General features: G+C 39.7%; 1 protein-coding gene across 2 annotated transcripts in view; it reads right to left on the bottom strand.

Moving 5' to 3' along the window:
- Nucleotides 1-20,587, bottom strand: part of smg6 (SMG6 nonsense mediated mRNA decay factor) — a 79,939-nt gene that overhangs the window by 3,063 nt on the left and 56,289 nt on the right. For both annotated transcript variants that reach the window (XM_062958872.1, XM_062958871.1), the window contains exons 14-16: nt 15,514-15,705; nt 13,074-13,244; nt 7,028-7,181 (exon numbers count right to left, since the gene is read on the bottom strand). In XM_062958872.1, coding sequence (XP_062814942.1) covers nt 7,028-7,181; nt 13,074-13,244; nt 15,514-15,705 — 517 coding nt within the window. The remainder of the gene's footprint in view (nt 1-7,027; nt 7,182-13,073; nt 13,245-15,513; nt 15,706-20,587) is intronic.

The raw sequence follows: 20,587 nt of genomic DNA on the forward strand, positions 1-20,587 counted from the left end.
ATCCATTCGCTCTCATGCCAGACCCAGTTGGTTTAGGAAGAGGAGAGCATTCCTTTCGGACGGAAAATACCGTTTGTATTGCTCATTTGTCCACTTTAAGAGAAGGAGACAGGGTACCAATAATACTAATAATAGCCATCATCAATACGAACCGTCGTCATCAATATCAATATCAATGGAAATAATGATAAAATTAGCCATCATCATCACCATAATCACTGGAAATAATAACAATAATAATAGCTGTTGTCACTATCAATGCATATTATCATCACCATCAATGGAAATAATAATAACCTCATAATAATAATAATAGCTGTTGTCGTCATCAATGCATATTATCACAATCATCAATGGAAATAATAATAACCTCATAATAACAATAATAATAATAATAGCTGTCGTCACCATCAATGCATATTATCATCATAATCATCAATAGAAATAATAACAACCTCATAATAATAATAATAATAATAATAATAGCTGTCATCACTATCAATGCATATTATCATCATCAATGGAAATAATAATCTCATAATAATAATAATAATAATAATAATAGCTGTTGTCGCTATCAATGCATATTATCACAATCATCAATGGAAATAATCACTTCATAATAATAATAATAATAATAATAATAATAATAATAGCTGTTGTCGCCATCAATGCATATTATCACAATCATCAATGGAAATAATCACTTCATAATAATATAAATAATCATAGCTGTTGTCGCCATCAATACATATTATCACAATCATCAATGGAAATAATCACTTCATAATAATATAAATAATAATAGCTGTTGTCGCCATCAATGCATATTATCATAATCATCAATGGAAATAATAATCATCACTGTTACAATAGTAATAATAGCTGTTGTCATCAGTGCATATTATCATCAATGGAAATAATAATAATAATAATAATAATAATAATAATAATAATAATAGCTGTTGTCACCATCAATGCATATTATCATCAGCATCAATGGAAATAATAATCAGTGTCATCATCATCGTTACCATAAATAGAAATAGAAATAGAAATAATAATAATAATAGCCCTCTTCATCTGGAATGCATATTATCATCATCATCAATGGAAAAATAACTTCATAATAATAATAATAATAATAATAATAATAATAATAATAATGCATCATGCAAAAGGCCACCCTACTGGGATCTGCACACATCATCTGAAAATACATCACACAGTCCTAGACACTTGGGAAGTGTTCGACTTGTGATTTTGTGAAACAAAATCCAGCATATCTATCTTGTTTGCTGTGTCATACAATAAAATAATAATAATAATAATAGCTGTCGTCACCATCAATGCATACTATCATCATCACCATCATTAATGGAAATAACAATGATAACCATAATCATCGTTACCATCAATGGAAATGGAAATACAGTAGTCTCGCTTATCCAACCTTCTCTCATACAAAGTTCTGTATTATCCAACACAGTCGGCCTTTTAGGAGTCAATGTTTTTGTAATCAAGCTTTTCAATATACAGCAATGTTTTGGTGCTAAATTAATTAATACAGTAATTACTACATAATGTTAGCATGTATTGAACTGCCTTTTCTGTCGACATGATGTTTTGGTGCTTAATGTGCAAAATCATAACGTAATTTGACTTTTAATAGGCTTTTCCTTAATCCATCATTATCCAACATTTTCGCTTATCCAACGTTCCGCCAGCCTGTTTATGTTGGATAAGCGAGATTCTACTGTAATCATAATAGCCCTCAGCACCATCAATGGGCATTATCATTATCATCATCCCAATGAGGATGATGAATATCTCACTTCTTTCTCTTAAAACACGACACTAAGCTGTACTCAGAACAGGACAAATGACAAATATAGGTATTATTATTATTATTATTATTATTATTATTATTATTATTAATATAATAATATAATTAATATAATAATAATATCATTATTATTCTGTCTGCTGGCGCCTCCTCGCACTTGCCACTGAGACGGTTATAATAAAAATACAATAATAATATAATTAATAATAATAATAATAATAATAATAATAATAATAATAATATCATTATTATTCTGTCTGCTAGCGCCTCCTCGCACTCACCACTGAGACGGTTATAATAATAATACAATAATAATACAATAATAATATAATTATTAATATAATAATAATAATAATACTAATATCATTATTATTCTGTCTGCTGGCGCCTCCTTGCACTCGCCACTGAGACGGTTATAATAATAATACAATAATAATATCATTAATATAATAATAATAATATCATTATTATTCTGTCTGCTGGCGCCTCCTCGCACTTACCACTGAGACGGTTATAATAATAATACAATAATGATATAATTAAAATAATAATAATAATAATAATAATAATAATAATAATAATAATAATATCATTATTATTTTGTCTGCTGGCGCCTCCTCGCACTTACCACTGAGACGGTTATAATAATAATACAATAATGATATAATTAAAATAATAATAATAATAATAATAATAATAATAATAATAATAATAATATCATTATTATTCTCTGCTAGCGCCTCCTCGCACTTGCCACTGAGACGGTTATAATAATAAAATTAAAATAATAATAATAATAATAATAATAATAATATCATTATTATTATTATTATTATTCTGTCTGCTGGTGCCTCCTCGCACTCGCCACTGAGACGGTTAACCGAGTTTGGTCCTTCCAGCCAAAAAACAAAACACTGAGATCAAGTGGGAAGAATGCACCGCTCCCTCGGAGGGCGTGCGAAGAGTGTGCGAAGGCGAGTGTGCAAGGAAAGGGGCTTTTGGGAGTCTCCTCGCTGACCAGAGAAGGCCTGGCATCATCGGAACCCGCTCCCCTTCCATCCGCTTCCAAGCCAAACACAGCCGCCTTCAAAGGGGGGAAGAGGAGCCTTGTTTGCGCTCCCGCTCAGCAGAGGCCGGGTCACGGGTTCGAGGAGGATTCGGAGGGGAATAATGTAGGAGAGGAGCCAAAGAAGACTTCAACTCCCCCCACCCTCAAAACCCTAGCATTAACCCTTAGCGTCTCCAGCTTCCAAGTGGCTCTCACCAATTAGGGGCTGGATGGCCATCTCTTGGGAGGGATCAAACTGTGCCTGGCAGAAGGGAGTTGGACTGGTCCATCTTTGGGGGGGGTCGCTTCCAATGATAGAATTCAGTAATAATAATAAGAATAAAAATAATGTAATGCTATCTTCCTGCTTGGCTGGCTGGACTGGATGGTCTTTGGGGGTCCCTTCCAACACTAGGATTCAACAGCAACAACAACAACAATAATAATAATGATGATGATGATGATGATGTAATGCTATCTTCCTGCCTGGCAGGCTGGACTGGATGGTCTTTGGGGGTCCCTTCCAACACTAGGATTCAACAGCAACAACAACAACAATAATAATGATGATGATGATGATGATGATGTAATGCTATCTTCCTGCCTGGCAGGCTGGACTGGATGGTCTTTGGGGGTCCCTTCCAACACTAGGATTCAACAGCAACAACAACAACAATAATAATGATGATGATGATGATGATGATGTAATGCTATCTTCCTGCCTGGCAGGCTGGACTGGATGGTCTTTGGGGGTCCCTTCCAACACTAGGATTCAACAACAACAACAACAACAACAACAACAATAATGATGTAATGCTATCTTCGTGCCTGGCAAGTTGGACTGGATGGCTTTTGGGAGTCCCTTCCAACTTTAAAATTCCACAATAATAAAAACAGTAATAATAATAATAATAATAATTATAATAATAATATAATTTTGCCGTGCCAAAAGATCTCAGCCAGCATTTGGAAACAATAGACATTGACAAAATTACGATCTGTCAACTGCAAAAGGCCACCCTACTGGGATCTGCACGCATCATCCGAAAATACATCACACAGTCCTAGACACTTGCAAAGTGTTCGACTTGTGATTTTGTGATATGAAATCCAGCATGTTTATCTTGTTTGCTGTGTCATACAATAAAATAACAACAACAATAATAATAAATAAATTTAGTAACTATCTCTTCCTGCCTGGCAGAACAAGGTTGGACTGGATGGCCTTTCTGGGTCCCTTCCAACGCTAGGATTCAATAATAATAATAATAATAATAATAATAATAATAATAATAATAATATATAATAAAATAAAATAATAATAATAAATAAATTTAGTAACGCTATCTTCCTGCCTGGCAGAACAAGGTTGGACTGGATGGCCTTTCTGGGTCCCTTCCAACACTAGGATTCAATAATAATAATAATAATAATAATAATATATAATAAAATAAAATAAAATAATAATAATAAATAAATTTAGTAACGCTATCTTCCTGCCTGGCAGAACAAGGTTGGACTGGATGGTCTTTCTGGGTCCCTTCCAATGCAAGGATTCAATAATAATAATAATAATAATAATAATAATAATAATAATAATCCTAGACACTTGGGAAGTGTCCGATGTGTAACCCAACACAACAGCCAGCATAGTGATCTTGTTTGCTGTGTGCTCATCCTGTTGTGTATCAAATAATAATAATAATAATGTAGTAATGGTATATAAGAAACTATTTCCTGTTCCTGGTTTGAAAGCGTTACTGGCTGCCCCAAACTCGGTCGAATTGCTTGAGTCACTCCCGCAAGAAGGAAGTTTTTGCACTTTAATAAACTTTCCCCATGTTTTTATGATTGAACCAATTAGGAAATGACATTTATATCCCAGTGTCGCATAGTGTAATAATCCCCATAGATAATAATGGGGAACGATAGATCGTTCTTGCCTGGCCGGGCAGGGTGGGACTGGATGGCCTTCGGGGCTCCCTTGCAAGGCGATATGGGCCCGCGGTGCCCCTGGCTACGGGACGGAGGCCAAGGCGGGCCCCTTGACCCCCATTCCTGGGAGGGAGCCGTGGGATCTGTGCCTCCGCCACGCATGCCGGACCACCCAGCGGCAGGCTTGGTTGATCTGCCAGGGCGAGGAGCCTGTTTACCAATAACAGGAACCAGCTTTGGCCTCCTGCTCCGACGGCGGCTTTATAAGGACAAAAAAAAGCGAGGACGGCCGGAGAGAACATCCCAGAGTTGGGAGCCATCTCTAAAGGCCATGCAAGGCTTCCGCCGGGGAGAAAGACGCCATTCGATCCCTCCTGGCAGATGCCCATCCCGCTGGACGGGGATCCTAAGGACCTCGTGAAATTGCGTATAAGGCGTAACATAATTTATGCCTCTCATTATGTCATTAATGGGTCATTAAAATGACCCCACCCGTCATTTTAAATCTAATTTGAACGGTTTTTGAAAAACTTATGTATTTGTATCTTTCTATCGAAATGGTTATGCTGCTACTTTTATGTTGAGCCCCCCTCGCGAAAGATAAAGTGAGGTATAAATAATAATAATATTTTATTTATTACATTTATGTATTTATTTATTACAGTCCCAAAGGGGACTCAGAGCAGCTTACAAATCAAATGTACATACAATATATTAATAGCATAGCACAATATAAGCATTAAATTACTATATTGTACTATATCATATATATATATATATATCATACTATATCATATATACTATGTATATATTGTAATATGTCTTTTAATAAATGTGTTTTAGCCATTGTGTGCTTGAGATATGTATTTCAGCCGTGTTATACCCCATGGGTAATAAATAAAATTATTATTATTATTATTATTATTATTATTATTATTATAGTATTTGTATCTTTCTATCGAAATGGTTATGCTGCTACTTTGCGAAAGACAAAGTGGGGTATAAATAAAAATATTTTATTTATTACATTTATTTATTTATTACAGTCCCAAAGGGGACTCAGAGCAGCTTACAAATCAAATGTACATACAATATATTAATAGCATAGCACAATATAAGCATTAAATTACTATATTGTACTATATCTCATATATATATATATATATATATATATATATATATATATATATCATACTATATCATATATACTATATATATATTGTAACATGTCTTTTAATAAATGTGTTTTAGCCATTGTGTGCTTGAGGTATGTATTTCAGCCGTGTTGTACCCCATGGGTAATAAATATTATGATTATTATTATTATTATGATTATTATTATATGTGTATAACATCACAGCACACATGCACATTATGTCCAAGTGTCTGAGATCTGTCACTAAATATATAAATTTATTATTTATTATATATAATTATAATAATTATATTATATTATGTTATTATTATTATTATTATTATTATTAAATGTACATAACATCACAGCACACATACAGAATAGGTCCAAGTGTCTGAGATTCATCTCTCAATATTATTATTACACAGTATATGTGCATAACATCACAGCACACATGCACATTAGGTCCAAGTGTCCAAGATCCATCACTGAATATATAAATTTATTATTTATTATTTATTATATATTATATATTATTATTATTAAATGTACATAACATCACAGCACACATACAGAATAGGTCCAAGTGTCTGAGATCTGTCTCTCAATATTATTATTATATGTACATAACATCACAGCACACATACACATTAGGTCTAAGAGTCTGACATCCATCTCTGAATATATACATTTAGTATTGTTTATTATATTATATTATTATATTATTATTATTGTCATTTATAATATTCTTATATTCTTAATGTTGTTGTTATTATTCTTATTATTAGATCTGTGTTTACAAGTTCATGTGGCAGGGAGTTCCACAGGTTGAACATGCCTAAAAAGAAAGCCTTCCTCCTTGTAAAATTGCTTTGTTCAAAACTGGACATAGGCAATGACTGACCAATAGAGTGGGACAATGCCTTCCCTTGAACTGGACACTAGACCCTTATGGATGCAGCCTGGGATCGCATTGGCCTTTTACGCCGCTGCATGACACTCCCGGCTCGCGTTCGGTTTGGGGTCCGTTATGGCTCCCTTGATCCCTTTCCCGCGGACTCACCGATGAGGGGCACCACCAGGATGAACTGACGGCATTCAAGCAACTGGAGCAGGCTGCCCAAGTGGTCAATGAAGCCGTTGGTGTCCGGCACCAGGAAGACCGGCTGGATCTCCAGCTCCATCTGCCGCACTTTGGCCTGGTCCTTCAGCACCGCCTGCGACGAGAAGAAGAAATAACAACATTAATAATAATAATAATAATAATAATAATAATAATAATAATAATAACAACAACACTTGTGTGATCCAATACAACAGCCAGCAGAGTGTCTTCTGTGGACTCATCTTGTTGTGTTTCTAATAATAATAATAATAATAATAATAATAATAATAATAATAATAATATGGAATGAGGACTAGGCATGTCTCAAGGGCAATGAAAGGCGTCACGTTTGGGGAGGAAGTGCTCCCCTCGGCCTTTGAACCCGGTGCCGGTGCCCGAGAGGGGCTTCTTGGCAGCGTCCGGCCAGCCTTGTGCCGTCCGTCACGTCCCATCCTGCCCTCTGGAGAGGCCGGAGGATGGACGCCGGGGGGACGCAGGATGTGCCTCCGGAGGCTGCCAAGTCCTCTGACCGGCTGACCGCCAGAAAGAGAGAGAGGCTCCTCTTGCCTTGGGACGAAAGGAAGGAAAGATGGAAGCAGAGACTGAGCATGTGCAGAGAGCAAGCCGAGACTGGAGGGGCTCCTGAGCATGTGCAGAGTGTTAATTAAAGCTCCACCTATGAGCAAGTCAAGGGAGAAGAGAGAGGGATGGAAGGAAGCATGGAGAGATAGAAGGGGTATTTCACAAGAGAATGACGGTGCTCCTGAGCATGTGCAGAGTGTTAATTAAAGCTCCACCTATGAGCAAGTCAAGGGAGAAGAGAGAGGCATGGAAGGAAACACTTGATGGTTGGATGGATGAAGCACTGCACAAGAGAATGACAGTGCTCCTGAGTATGTGCAGAGTGTCACTGAGCAAGTCAAGGGACGAGAGAGAGGCATGGAAGGAAACACGTGATGGTTGGATGGATGAAGCAATGCACAAGACAATGACGGTGCTCCTGAGCATGTGCAGAGTGTCACTGAGCAAGTCAAGGGACGAGAGAGAGGCATGGAAGGAAACACGTGATGGTTGGATGGATGAAGCAATGCACAAGACAATGATGGTGCTCCTGAGCATGTGCAGAGTGTCATCGAAAGCTCCACCTATGAGCAAGTAAGGGACAAGAGAGAGAGAGAGAGACGGAAGGAAAAATGGATAGATGGAAAGATGGAAGGAAAGACTTAGGAACAAGGGCCGGGGGTAGCTGCAGACGGCACCCGGAGTGCTCCTGAGCATGTGCAGAGCGCCACTCACGGCACAACCTAGGAGTAAACCAAGGCTGCTTTTGCAAGCACATCCCTTTGGCTAGCCTGTGAGCATGTGCAGAGAGCTCCAGGGCCCGGCGTGGCCTTTCCGTGGACTGGACGTGCCCAGCGCCACGCTCTCTGGCCGCCGCCGCCGCTTTCCTGGAGCCACGGCCCTTCCGCTGTGGTCAGGTGTGCGACGTCGGCCTCCCTGCGGCCAATTGTTTCCCCAGCGGCGGAAAAAGGGGCTAAATTTAGATGCCACGGGGCCCGGCCCCCCTCTGCCTTGGTGCCCAGATTGCAAAAATATCTCTCTCCCCGCGACCATCCGGAGGAAAAGGCTCCTCGTTGTGCTTCAGGTGGCGGAGGACGCGTTTCTCGGCTGCGCAGGAAATGCCGCACCGAGAACAAAGGGAAGTGCATTTGGGCTCGGCTGGGGGGTCGGCAATGGCCAAGAAGGGGTTCCGTCCCATTGATTCCCCTTCTAGAAAGATAGAGTGGGGTATTAATAACAATAATAATAATAATAATAATAAATAATTATCATATTATTATATTATATTGTCATATTATTATTATTATAAGCTGCCATAATAATCATGAGGATAATGATGATGATTTTTTATCGTGTCAGAAGCAAATTCAGAATATACTGCAAGTCACTTCAGGTGTGAGAGAATCGGCTGTCTACAAAGACGTTGCCCAAGGGAGGCTTGGATGTGTTACCATCCTGTGGGGGGCTTCTCTCATGTCCCAGCATGGAAGCTGGGGCTGACAGACAGGAGCTCACCCTGTCTCGCGGATTTGAACCGCCGACCCATTGCGCCACTGCGGCTCCTATGAGGCTCTGGGAGTGACAAAGCTAAAGATGCAACAACAAAAAAACAACAGCAACAACAACAATGCTCTTTGAGTGACCACAAGGCCACAGCAGTGGTAATAATAATAATGATGCTCTCTGAGTAACCACAAGGCCAAAGCTGCCATAATAACAATAACAATGCTCTGTGCGCACATGGCCAAAGGCATAATAATAATGCCCTGGGAGTAACAACAACATCAACACCGCCATAATAATAATGATGATGATGATGATGCTTTTTGAGTGACCACAAGGCCAAAGTTGCCATAATAACAATAACACTAATAATGCTCTGGGAGTGACCACAAGGCCAAAAGCATAATGATAATAATAATCACGATCATAATAATGCTCTGATTGACCACAAGACCAAGGCAATAATAATAATAATAATAATAATAATAATAATAATAATAATAATGGTCTGTGAGTAACCACAAAGTCAAAGCTGCCATAATAACAATAACACTAACAATGCTCTGGGAGTAACCACAAGGCCAAAGGCATAATAATAATAATCACAATCAAAATCATCATAATGCTTTGATTGACCACAAGACCAAGGCAATAATAATAATAATAATAATAATAATAATAATAATAATAATAATAATAATGGTCTGTGAATAACCACAAGGCCAAAGCTGCCATAATAACAATAACACTAATAATGCTCTGGGAGTGACCACAAGGCCAAAGACATAATAATAATCACAATAATAATAATAATAATAATAATAATAATAATAAATTACGATCTGCCAACTGCAAATGGCCACCCTGCTGGGATCTGCACGCATCATCCGAAAATATATCACACAGTCCTAAACGCTTGGGAAGTTTGGGATTTTGTGATACGAAATCCAGCATGTCTATCTTGTTTGCTGTGTCATACAATAAGATAATAATAACACAGTAGAGTCTCACTTATCCAACATAAACGGGCCAGCAGAATGTTGGATAAGCGAATATGTTGGATAATAAGGAGGGATTAAGGAAAAGCCTATTAAACATCAAATTAGGTTATGATTTTACAAATTAAGCACCAAAACATCATGTTATACAACAAATTTGACAGAAAACGTAGTTCAATACGCAGTAATGCTATGTAGTAATTACTGTATTTACGAATTTAGCACCAAAATATCACGATGTATTGAAAACATTGACTAAAAAAATGCGTTGGATAATCCAGAACGTTGGATAAGCGAGTGTTGGATAAGTGAGACTCTACTGTAATACTGTAATGCTCTGATTGACCACAAGACCAAGGCAATAATAATAATAATAATAATAATAATAATAATAATAATAATAATAATAATGGGCTGTGTGTGACCACATGACCAAAGCTGCTGTAATAATAATAATAATAATAATAATAATAATAATAATAATAATAATAATAATAATGATGATGATGTCATCCCAGGTGACAGTCGCACTGACGAAAAACAACAGGAAAAACTCAGACGCTATCAGGACCTCAAGATTGAACTTGAGCAGAAACCAGTGCAAGTGGTCCCGGTGGTGATGGGCACACTGGGTGCCGTGTCAAAAGATCTCAGCCGGCATTTGGAAACAATAGACATTGACAAAATCACGATCTGCCAACTGCAAAAGGCCACCCTACTGGGATCTGCACGCATCATCCGAAAATACATCACACAATCCTAGACACTTGGGAAGTGTTCGACTTGTGATTTTGTGACATGAAATCCAGTATATCTATCTTGTTTGCTGTGTCATAATAAAATAATAGTAGTAGTAGTAATAATAATAATAATAATAATAATAATGTTCGACTTGTGATTTTTTGAAACGAAATCCAGCATATCTATCTTGTTTGCTGTGTCATACAATAAAATAATAATAATAATAATGGGCTGTGAGTGACCACATGACCAAAGCTGCTGTAATAATAATAATGATGATAATGATGATGATGGTCTGTGAGTGACCACCTGGCCAAAGCCACAACAATAATAACCCTGCGCTTGCCCTGGGAGTGACCACGGAGGAGGACGAGCCCAAGCGGATGTGCCTCGGGCTCCGTCCTCTCCATCCTCTCGCCTCTGAAACGGAGGAGTGTGCGAAAGAGAGGGAAGAAGGAACGAGGGAACGGTGGTGCGGCGGTGGTGGTTCTGGGCCGGGTGCCAATGGCCGGCGGCGGGGACGCATATGTGCGCGGCGGCGCTCCCCCTCCTCTCTCCCAGAAGGGCCTTTGCGGGCCCTGTTTTACAACAACCTCCTCCTCCTCCTCCTCCTCTTCGGCACAGACTCCGGAGTTCACGCAGCATCTGGCGAGACAGATGTGTTTGGCACGGGTTCAAGGCTGGGGAGAAGGGAAGAGTTATGGAGGAGGAGGAGGAGGAGGAGGAGGAAGAGGGCCCTGGGCACTTCGGGGAGGGAGGGAGGGAAGGGGGGAACGAAAGGGGTTAGGAAGAGGAGAAACGGAGGAGGAAGAAGAAGGGGATTTCCATCGGGGTGCTCGGGTCCCCAAAAGGCCTGGATTTTTCTATCCAAGGTGCCCGAATAGCGATGATAGGGGATTCTGGGCTTTGCACACCTCAATGAGCTATTTTAGCTGGGATGTTCAGTTGCTGTGTGCCATAGGAAAGGGCAGGAAAGGGCTAAGGGAGAGGGAGTGGGTGGGATCATGCAAATAGGGAGAGAAAGGAGCACTGGGATGTGCTCGCTGTAACCTGCAATGTCCTGGGAGGGAGTGACTTGGTGGCTCCTCAGCACTGGGAACGGGAGCCTGTTTGTGGAGGCCGGAGGCTGTCTGTGTGAGTGGACACCATGCCACATACACATTTTTCACTTTTATTATGTGTATATGTAATAAACGTTCCCTGTGTTATTATGATAGGACCAAATAGGAAAGGACATTGATTACTCGGGAACAAAAATTGTGTGGCGTCGTGTAGTGGGTATTAATAATAATAATAATAATAATAATAATAATAATAATAATGATGATGATGATATGACCTGGATTGACAAAACTGAAGGAAAAGCTGATAAGGAGAAGACCTGGCTCTGGCTCATGAATGGGACCCTGAAGAAGGAGACAGAAGGCCTGATCCTTGCAGCCCAGGAGCAAGACATCAGAACAAAGGCAATTAAGGCCAAAATCAGCTGATGACCCAAACTGCAGACTCTGCAAGGAAACCGACGAAACCATGGATCCTATCTTCAGCTGCTGTAAGAAAATTGCACAGACAGACTACAAACAGAGGCACAACTATGTGGCCCAAATGATTCACTGGAACTTATGCCTCAAGTCCCACCTCCCAGCAGCAAAGAACTGGTGGGATCACAAACCTGCAAAAGTATTGGGAAATGAGCACGCAAAGAGACTGTGGGACTTCCGAATCCAGACTGACAAAGTTCTGGAACACAACACACCAGACATCACAGTTGTGGAAAAGAACAAGGTTTGGATCATTGATGTCGCCATCCCAGGTGACAGTCGCATTGACGAAAAACAACAGGAAAAACTCAGCCGCTATCAGGACCTCAAGATTGAACTTCAAAGACTCTGGCAGAAACCAGTGCAGGTGGTCCCGGTGGTGATGGGCACACTGGGTGCCATGCCAAAAGATCTCAGCCGGCATTTGGAAACAATAGACATTGACAAAATTACGATCTGCCAACTGCAAAAGGCCACCCTGCTGGTATCTGCGCGCATCATCCGAAAATACATCACACAGTCCTAGACACTTGGGAAGTGTTCGACTTGGGATTTTGTGATATGAAATCCAGCAGGTCTATCTTGTTTGCTGTGTCATAATAATAATAATAATAATAATAATAATGATGATGATAATAATGATGATGATGATGATATGACCTGGATCTTGTCCTGGCGCCGCTGCTGCTCGGCCACCTTCCGGGTCAAGGCCTGCTTCTTGGCTCTCAGCTCTCGGATGTCCCCGGCTGCTTCTCCGCCGCTGCCTTCCTCGGCCTCCTCTTCTTCCTCCTCCGAGTCGCCCTCAAAGGCCTCGATCCGGAGGTTGTCCTCCTTTCCCGAAAGGAAGGAAGGAGGAGATTAGAATATTACTAGCTTTGCCCGGCCACGCGTTGCTGTGGCTTATGGGAATCATTTATTGGCCAGGTGGAATAGCAGTGAATAGCCTTGCAGCCTCAAAGCCTGGCCGTTTTCTGGAGTAGCTGGAGTAGCACCCTCAATCAAAGAGCTGCTTGCAAGCCTGGCCGCTTTCTACCTTGCGGAACCCTTGGTTGGCCAGTCTGAACAGCAATTAATCGTCTCGGTGCGGCTGGTATGAATGCTGCAATTAGCCACCCTGATTAGAATTTAATGGCCTTGCAACTTCAAAGCCTGGCTGCTTCCTGCCTGGGGGAAATCCTTTCTTGGGAGGTGTCAGCTGGCCCTGATTGTTTCCTTTCTGGAATTCCCAATTTCCCTGCTTTCAGAGTGTTGCGCTTTTATTTACTGTCCTGATTGTAGAGATTTTATTGTTCTGTATTATTATACCATCGTAATTATATTTATAATCTTAGATGATCTGCCAAAGTGCACTCTGCCTGTGCCCTGGGCGCCATCTTGGCCGAGGGAGTTGCTAGGATACGAAGGGGGTGGGGCCTAAAGGCAGCGGGGGGGGGGTTAGCAGACCCTACCTTTCTAACTGGCAGTTAAGTGGAGAAAGGCTGTATTATTATACCACAGTAATTATTTCATATTTCAGTAGAGTCTCACTTATCCAACATTCGCTTATCCAGTGTTCTGGATTATCCAATGCAGTCGGCCTTTTAGTAGTCAATGTTTTCAATAAATTGCAATATTTTGGTGCTAAATTTGTAAATACAGTAATTACTACATAGCATCACTGCGCATTGAACTACTTTTTCTGTCAAATTTGTTGTATAACATGATGTTTTGATGTTTAATTTGTAAAATCATAATGGCATTTGACGTTTAACAGACCTTTCCTTAATCCCTTCTTATTATCCAACATATTTGCTTATCCAATGTTCTGCCGGGGTGTTTATGTTGGATAAGTGAGACTCTGTATATTTATAATATTATCTGCTTAGAATTGGATTATATGAGGCCCCTTCTACACAGCTGGATAAAATGCACACTGAAGTGGATTATATCACAGTGTGGACGCAAGATAATCCACTTCAAAGCAGATAATATAAGATTATAAATGGGTTATATAGCTGTGTGGAAGGGCCTTGAGTCTACACTGCCATATAATCCAGTGCAAATCTGATAATCTGTATTTTATAGGCAGTGGGGAAGAGGCCTGATTGAACATTAAATGGCTGAGTGGGTTGCTAGGAGACAAAGTGGGTGGAGCTTAGCCTTCTCACTGGCAGCAATTGGTTAAAAAAAATTATTCTTCTCCCTCTAATTAGGTCTTTTTCTTGTTTTTTGATATCTAAACACAGCTGGGATGACCATGTCTTTGGTGGCCAAGTTTTGTGGGTTTTGGGTGTTTAGTTTCGCTGTTTACTTTAAGGCAGAAATGGTCAGAACATATATAGATAGATAGATAGATAGATAGATAGATAGATAGATAGATAGATAGATAGGCGTTTTACCTAATCCCTCCTTATTATTCAAGGTTTTCGCTTATCTAACGTTCTGCTGGCCCATTTATCTTGGATAAGTGAGACTCTACTGTATAATAAAATACACATATATCTATATATAATATTCACTATATTGTATTATTATTATAGTCACATATGACATATATTCAATGTATAATTATTATATTATGACAATGGCAACAACAATAATACAATCATATATTTAATTCTTCGTTGGCCTTAGGCCTTAGGAGGAAAAGGCAGGATATAAATCAAGATACTGATGATGATAATGATGATCATGTGATAAATCTTGGCTCCTAAACCAACAGAAAGAGAGCAGAGAAAGTCCTATAGAAGCAGAAGTCGGGGTCCCGGCTTTTTCATATATTGGGAGAAGTCGGGGTCTGGGGGGGTTTCTATGGACTTGCCTTGAACTCGGGGAAAGAGGGGGGAAAACGCAAGAAGCCAGAGCTGGGTTTGAACCTTCGATGCCCTCTTTTTCCCTCCTCCTTCGTTCCCTTCTTCCTTCCCTTCCTGCTGCGCCTTATTAAGCCTCCCCCCTCCTTCCCTAGAAAAGGCACTCACCCTTGGATCCGCATCTGGAAGTCATCGCCAGGGAAAGAGGGGGGAAAGAAGGAAAGAACGAGAGAAAGAAAGACCAGGGGAGCAGCACTGGGTGGGACTGGCAGGAAGGGGGGTTCCCATCCAAGTGCGGGGCCAGCGGGTACCTGGTCGTCGTCTCTTTCTCCTCCTCCTCCTCCTCCTCCTCGAGGGGCTCCTTCCGTGGGGTCGGGGTCCGGGCCGGGGGCCACCGAGACGTACTTCCCGCCCTTGAAGGCCAGCAGAGGCTCCTCTTGACCGCACAGGGCCTCCAGGAAGTACTTCAGCACCGTCACCCGCTTGCAGTCCGAGGCAATGCCCTGCCCAGAGAGAGAGAGAGAGAGAGAGAGAGAGAGAGAGAGAGAGAGACGGGATCGTGAACCCAGAGGGAACCGTCCCCCTGACCCCAGGGAACCTCTTCCCTGCTTGACCCCAAAGGGCATCTTGAGGGTCTTCTGACCCCAACCATCATTTCTTGCTTGACCCCAATGGACATCTTGAGGGTCTTCTGACCCCAACCATCATTTCTTGCTTGACCCCAATGGACATCTTGAGGGTCATTTGATGCCAGTGGGCATCTTGAGGGTCTTCTGAACCCAACCATCATTTCTTGCTTGACCCCAATGGACATCTTGAGGGTCATTTGATGCCAGTGGGCATCTTGAGGGTCTTCTGACCCCAACTGTCATCTTGCTTGACCCCAATGGACATCTTGAGGGTCATTTGATGCCAGTGGGCATCTTGAGGGTCTTCTGACCCCAACCATCATTTCTTGCTTGACCCCAATGGACATCTTGAGGGTCTTCTGAACCCAACCATCATTTCTTGCTTGACCCCAATGGACATCTTGAGGGTCATTTGATGCCAGTGGGCATCTTGAGGGTCTTCTGACCCCAACCTTCATTTCTTGCTTGACCCCAATGGACATCTTGAGGGTCTTCTGAACCCAACCATCATTTCTTGCTTGACCCCAATGGACATCTTGAGGGTCATTTGATGCCAGTGGGCATCTTGAGGGTCTTCTGACCCCAACTGTCATCTTGCTTGACCCCAATGGGCATCTTGAGGGTCTTCTGAACCCAACCATCATTTCTTGCTTGACCCCAATGGGTATCTTGGGGGTCATTTGATGCCAGTGGGCATCTTGAGAGTCTTCTGACCCCAACTGTCATCTTGCTTGACCCCAATGGGTATCTTGAGGGACCCCAATGGTCACCCTTTGTCCTTTGATCCCAATGGTCATCTTGCTTGCTTGACCCCAATGGGCCTCTTGAAGGTCTTCTGACCCCAATGGCCACCTTTTCTCCTTTGATCCCAATGGTCATCTTTCTCAACCCCTTCCTTCCTTCCTTCCTTCCTTCCTTCCTTCCTTCCTTCCTTCCTTCCTTCCTTCCTTAATGACAATGATCTAGTTCTTTTGGCTGGAGGGCTGGCCAGACATGACGCAGAACGGGTCGGCTGCAGAGCCCCGAGACAGAGGAAGGAGGGTGGGGTGCAGTAACTGGGGGTGCCATAAACGGACTACAGCTGGACAGAGGCAAGCCCAAGGGCCTCTTCCTCCTCCTCCTCCTCCTGGCTCTCCTCCTCCTTTGCCAGCAGAGAGATGGCTTTTTCCAGCCATTGTCTCCCCCTGCTTCCTGCCAGCTTCCCTGCGTCCCTCTCCTTTTCGGAAAAACAGAGACGGGGCCAAGGCTCCCCCCCTTTGCCACCAACGGGATGCCTCTCTTACTCTGTTGACAGCGATCCCATCAAGCAACGCCAAGGGGAGAAAAAGGCAGGATGGAATAAATCACATTTTCAGAGGAGCGAGAACAGAGAGTGGAGATTTCCTTGCCTTGTGGGTTTGAAGCTGTATCGCTTGCAGGGTTGGGAGCCCCTTTGAAAGAGGGGCATATAAATAGATAGAGCACTACTGCTTCGAATAACAACAACAACAACAACAACAATAAAATGGATAATAATGCAATAATACTTCTATTTTCCTACTTAGCGGAAGTCACTTTAAGAGAAGGTGTAGAGGATAAATAGATACTACTACTACTACCAATCATAATAATAATAATGATAATGATAATAATATGGATAACGAAATACAACATATCTATCTTGTTTGCTGTGTCATAAAATATAATAATAATATGGATAATAATGCAATAATACTTTTATTTCCCTGCTTAGCAGAAGCCACTTTAAGCGAAGGTGTAGATGATAGATAGATACTACTACTACTACCACCAATAATAATAATAATAATATGGATAATGCAATAATACTTCTATTTTCCTACTTAGCGGAAGTCACTTTAAGAGAAGGTGAAGAGGATAGATAGTACTACTACTGCTACCAATAATAATGATAATAATAATAATAATAATAATAATAATAATAATAATAATATGGATAATACAATAGTACTTCTATTTTCCTGCTTAGCAGAAGCCACTTTAAGAGAAGAAGGGGATGGATAGACACTACTACTACTACCAATAATAATAATAATAATAATAATAATAATAATAATAATAATATGGATAATAATGCAATAGTACTTCTATTTTCCCACTTAGCGGAAGCCACTTCAAGAGAAGGTATAGGGGACCGATAGATAGATACTACTGCTACTACCAATAATAATAATGATAATAATAATATGGATAATAACGCAATAATACTTCTGTTTTCCCACCTAGCGGAAGCTACTCTAGGTGTAGAAGATAGATAGATACTAATAATAATATAATGGATAATAATATTAAGAGTACTATTTTCCTGCCTGGCAGAAGGGTTTGGACTAAATAGCCTTTGAAGGTCCCTTCCAATTCTATAGAGAAATACGGATGGCCTGGGAGTTTAATGGAAGTTTCCTAACAGCAGCTGAATGGCCGTCTGTCGAGAGGTATCTGATGGCGTCTTCCTTCCTGGCAGTTCCTTCCAGGTTGGACTGGATGGCCTTTGAGGATCCCTTCCTACTTTAGGAGTCTAATAATAATAATAATAATAATAATAATAATAATAATAATAAAACAGTAACCCTATCTTTTGTCTGGCCGAAGAGGGTTTGGCTGGATGGCCTTTGAGGATAATAATAATAATAATTTTGTGATACGAAATCTAGCATATCTATCTTGTTTGCTGCGTCATACAATGTCGCTGTGTCAATAATAAAATAACAACAACAACAACAACAATAATATAACAATAACCCTATCTTTTGCCTGGCAGAAGGGGGTTGGACTAGGTGGCCTTTGGAGGTCCCTTCCAACTCTAGATGTCTAATAATAATGATAATTGATAATAATATAGTAATTCTTTGAAGGGACTTCAAAGCCCAGAATCCTCCCAGATCTTTACATGTGGATGCCTTGTGGCAAATGGGGGGGAGATATTATATATTCATATATATATATATATATAGACAAGACAGGTTTTGCCCTGAACAGCTGTGTGTGGAAACGAAGCCCTTGGCTCTGAAAATGACTTGACACTTCATAAATTATGATGGAGCGTCTCAGGGAAGAAAACTGGCCGCAAGTCAGAGCACGACCCAGAAAGAAAGAACGAAGGAACGAAAGAAAGGAAGAATGGGTCACCAATGAGGCAGGAATGGGGGCACCAAAGGCTATAGAAACAGGGTATGAATAATAATAATAATAATAATAATAATAATAATAATAATAATATGCTAATACTACTACTACCAATAATAATACCACCACTAATAATAATAATAATAATAATAATAATAATAATAATAATATACTAATAATAATATACTGATACCAATAATATTCCATCACTACTAATAAATATAATATACTTCTATTATTAAAATAATAATAAATAATAAAACATAATATACTAATAATAAATATACTACTAAGTAGAATAATTATAAATATGCTACAAAAATAATAAACTACGACTACGACTAATAAATATACTACTACTAAATAGAATAATAATAATATACTACTAATAATATCACTATTATTACTACTAATAAATATAACAATATACTACTTCTGCAACTAAAAGTAACAATAAACTAATACTAGGAGTAATAAATATACTACCAATTAATACCACCACCACTACTACTAATAAATATAATAATATACTTCTGCTACTAAAGGTAGTAATACACTATTACTACTAAGTATACTACTACTAATAATAATATTAATAATTATTATAAATATACTACAAATAATACCACCACTACTACTACTAATAAATATAATAATATACTTCTGCTACTAAAGGTAGTAATACACTATTACTACTAAGTATACTACTACTAATAATAATATTAATAATTATTATAAATATGCTACAAATAATACCACCACTACTACTACTAATAATAAATATAACATACTTCTGCTACTAAAAGTAATAAAAATACTACTAAATAGAATAATAATAATATATGAAAACTACTACTACTAATATCACTACTAATGAATATTTTAATAAAATATTACTACTACTACCACATAGAATTATATACTAATAACAAAACTATCACTAATACTAATAATAAATATGATAATATATTACTACTACTACTACTACTACTAATAATAAATATACTAATGCTACTAAACAGAATAATAATAAATATAATATTTATTTATTTACAGTATTTATATTCCGCCCTTCTCACCCCGAAGGGGACTATGTGCCCATATACACATAGAACAGAGACAGAGACAGACACAGAGGCAATTTAACCTTCTCCTGAGGGATGTTCTACTACTAAATAATAATAATAATAATAGAATCCTAAAGTTGGAGGGGCCATCCAGTCCATCCTCTGGTCAATACAATCAAAGCCCTCCTGACAAATGGACATCAGGAAAATAAAGGTCTTGGAAGGTAAAACAAAGACAAAACTAAAGAGAGGGAAGAGGAAGGATTGGGCTCCTCTCCAGAGCAGGAAACAGACCCCAATATAATACTAATAATACTAATACTAATAATAATAATAATAATTCTATAATATCAGTCTCCCTATGGAGATGGCTAAGCAAGAGGAAATGAGGGCTACCTGATAGGGACCCCCTTCAGCCCCCTCCTCACCTGGGATCCAGGTGCAGGTCCCTGCCCCCCCCCCTTTTTGCCCCCCAAAAGGCCTGGAAGCATCTCTCTCTTCTTCCTTGCTTGATCTGGATCCAAGAGAAGAGAGGCTCTCCAAAAGGC

This window comes from Anolis carolinensis, unplaced genomic scaffold (assembly GCF_035594765.1).
Source record: "Anolis carolinensis isolate JA03-04 unplaced genomic scaffold, rAnoCar3.1.pri scaffold_7, whole genome shotgun sequence".
Lineage (NCBI taxonomy): Eukaryota > Metazoa > Chordata > Lepidosauria > Squamata > Dactyloidae > Anolis > Anolis carolinensis.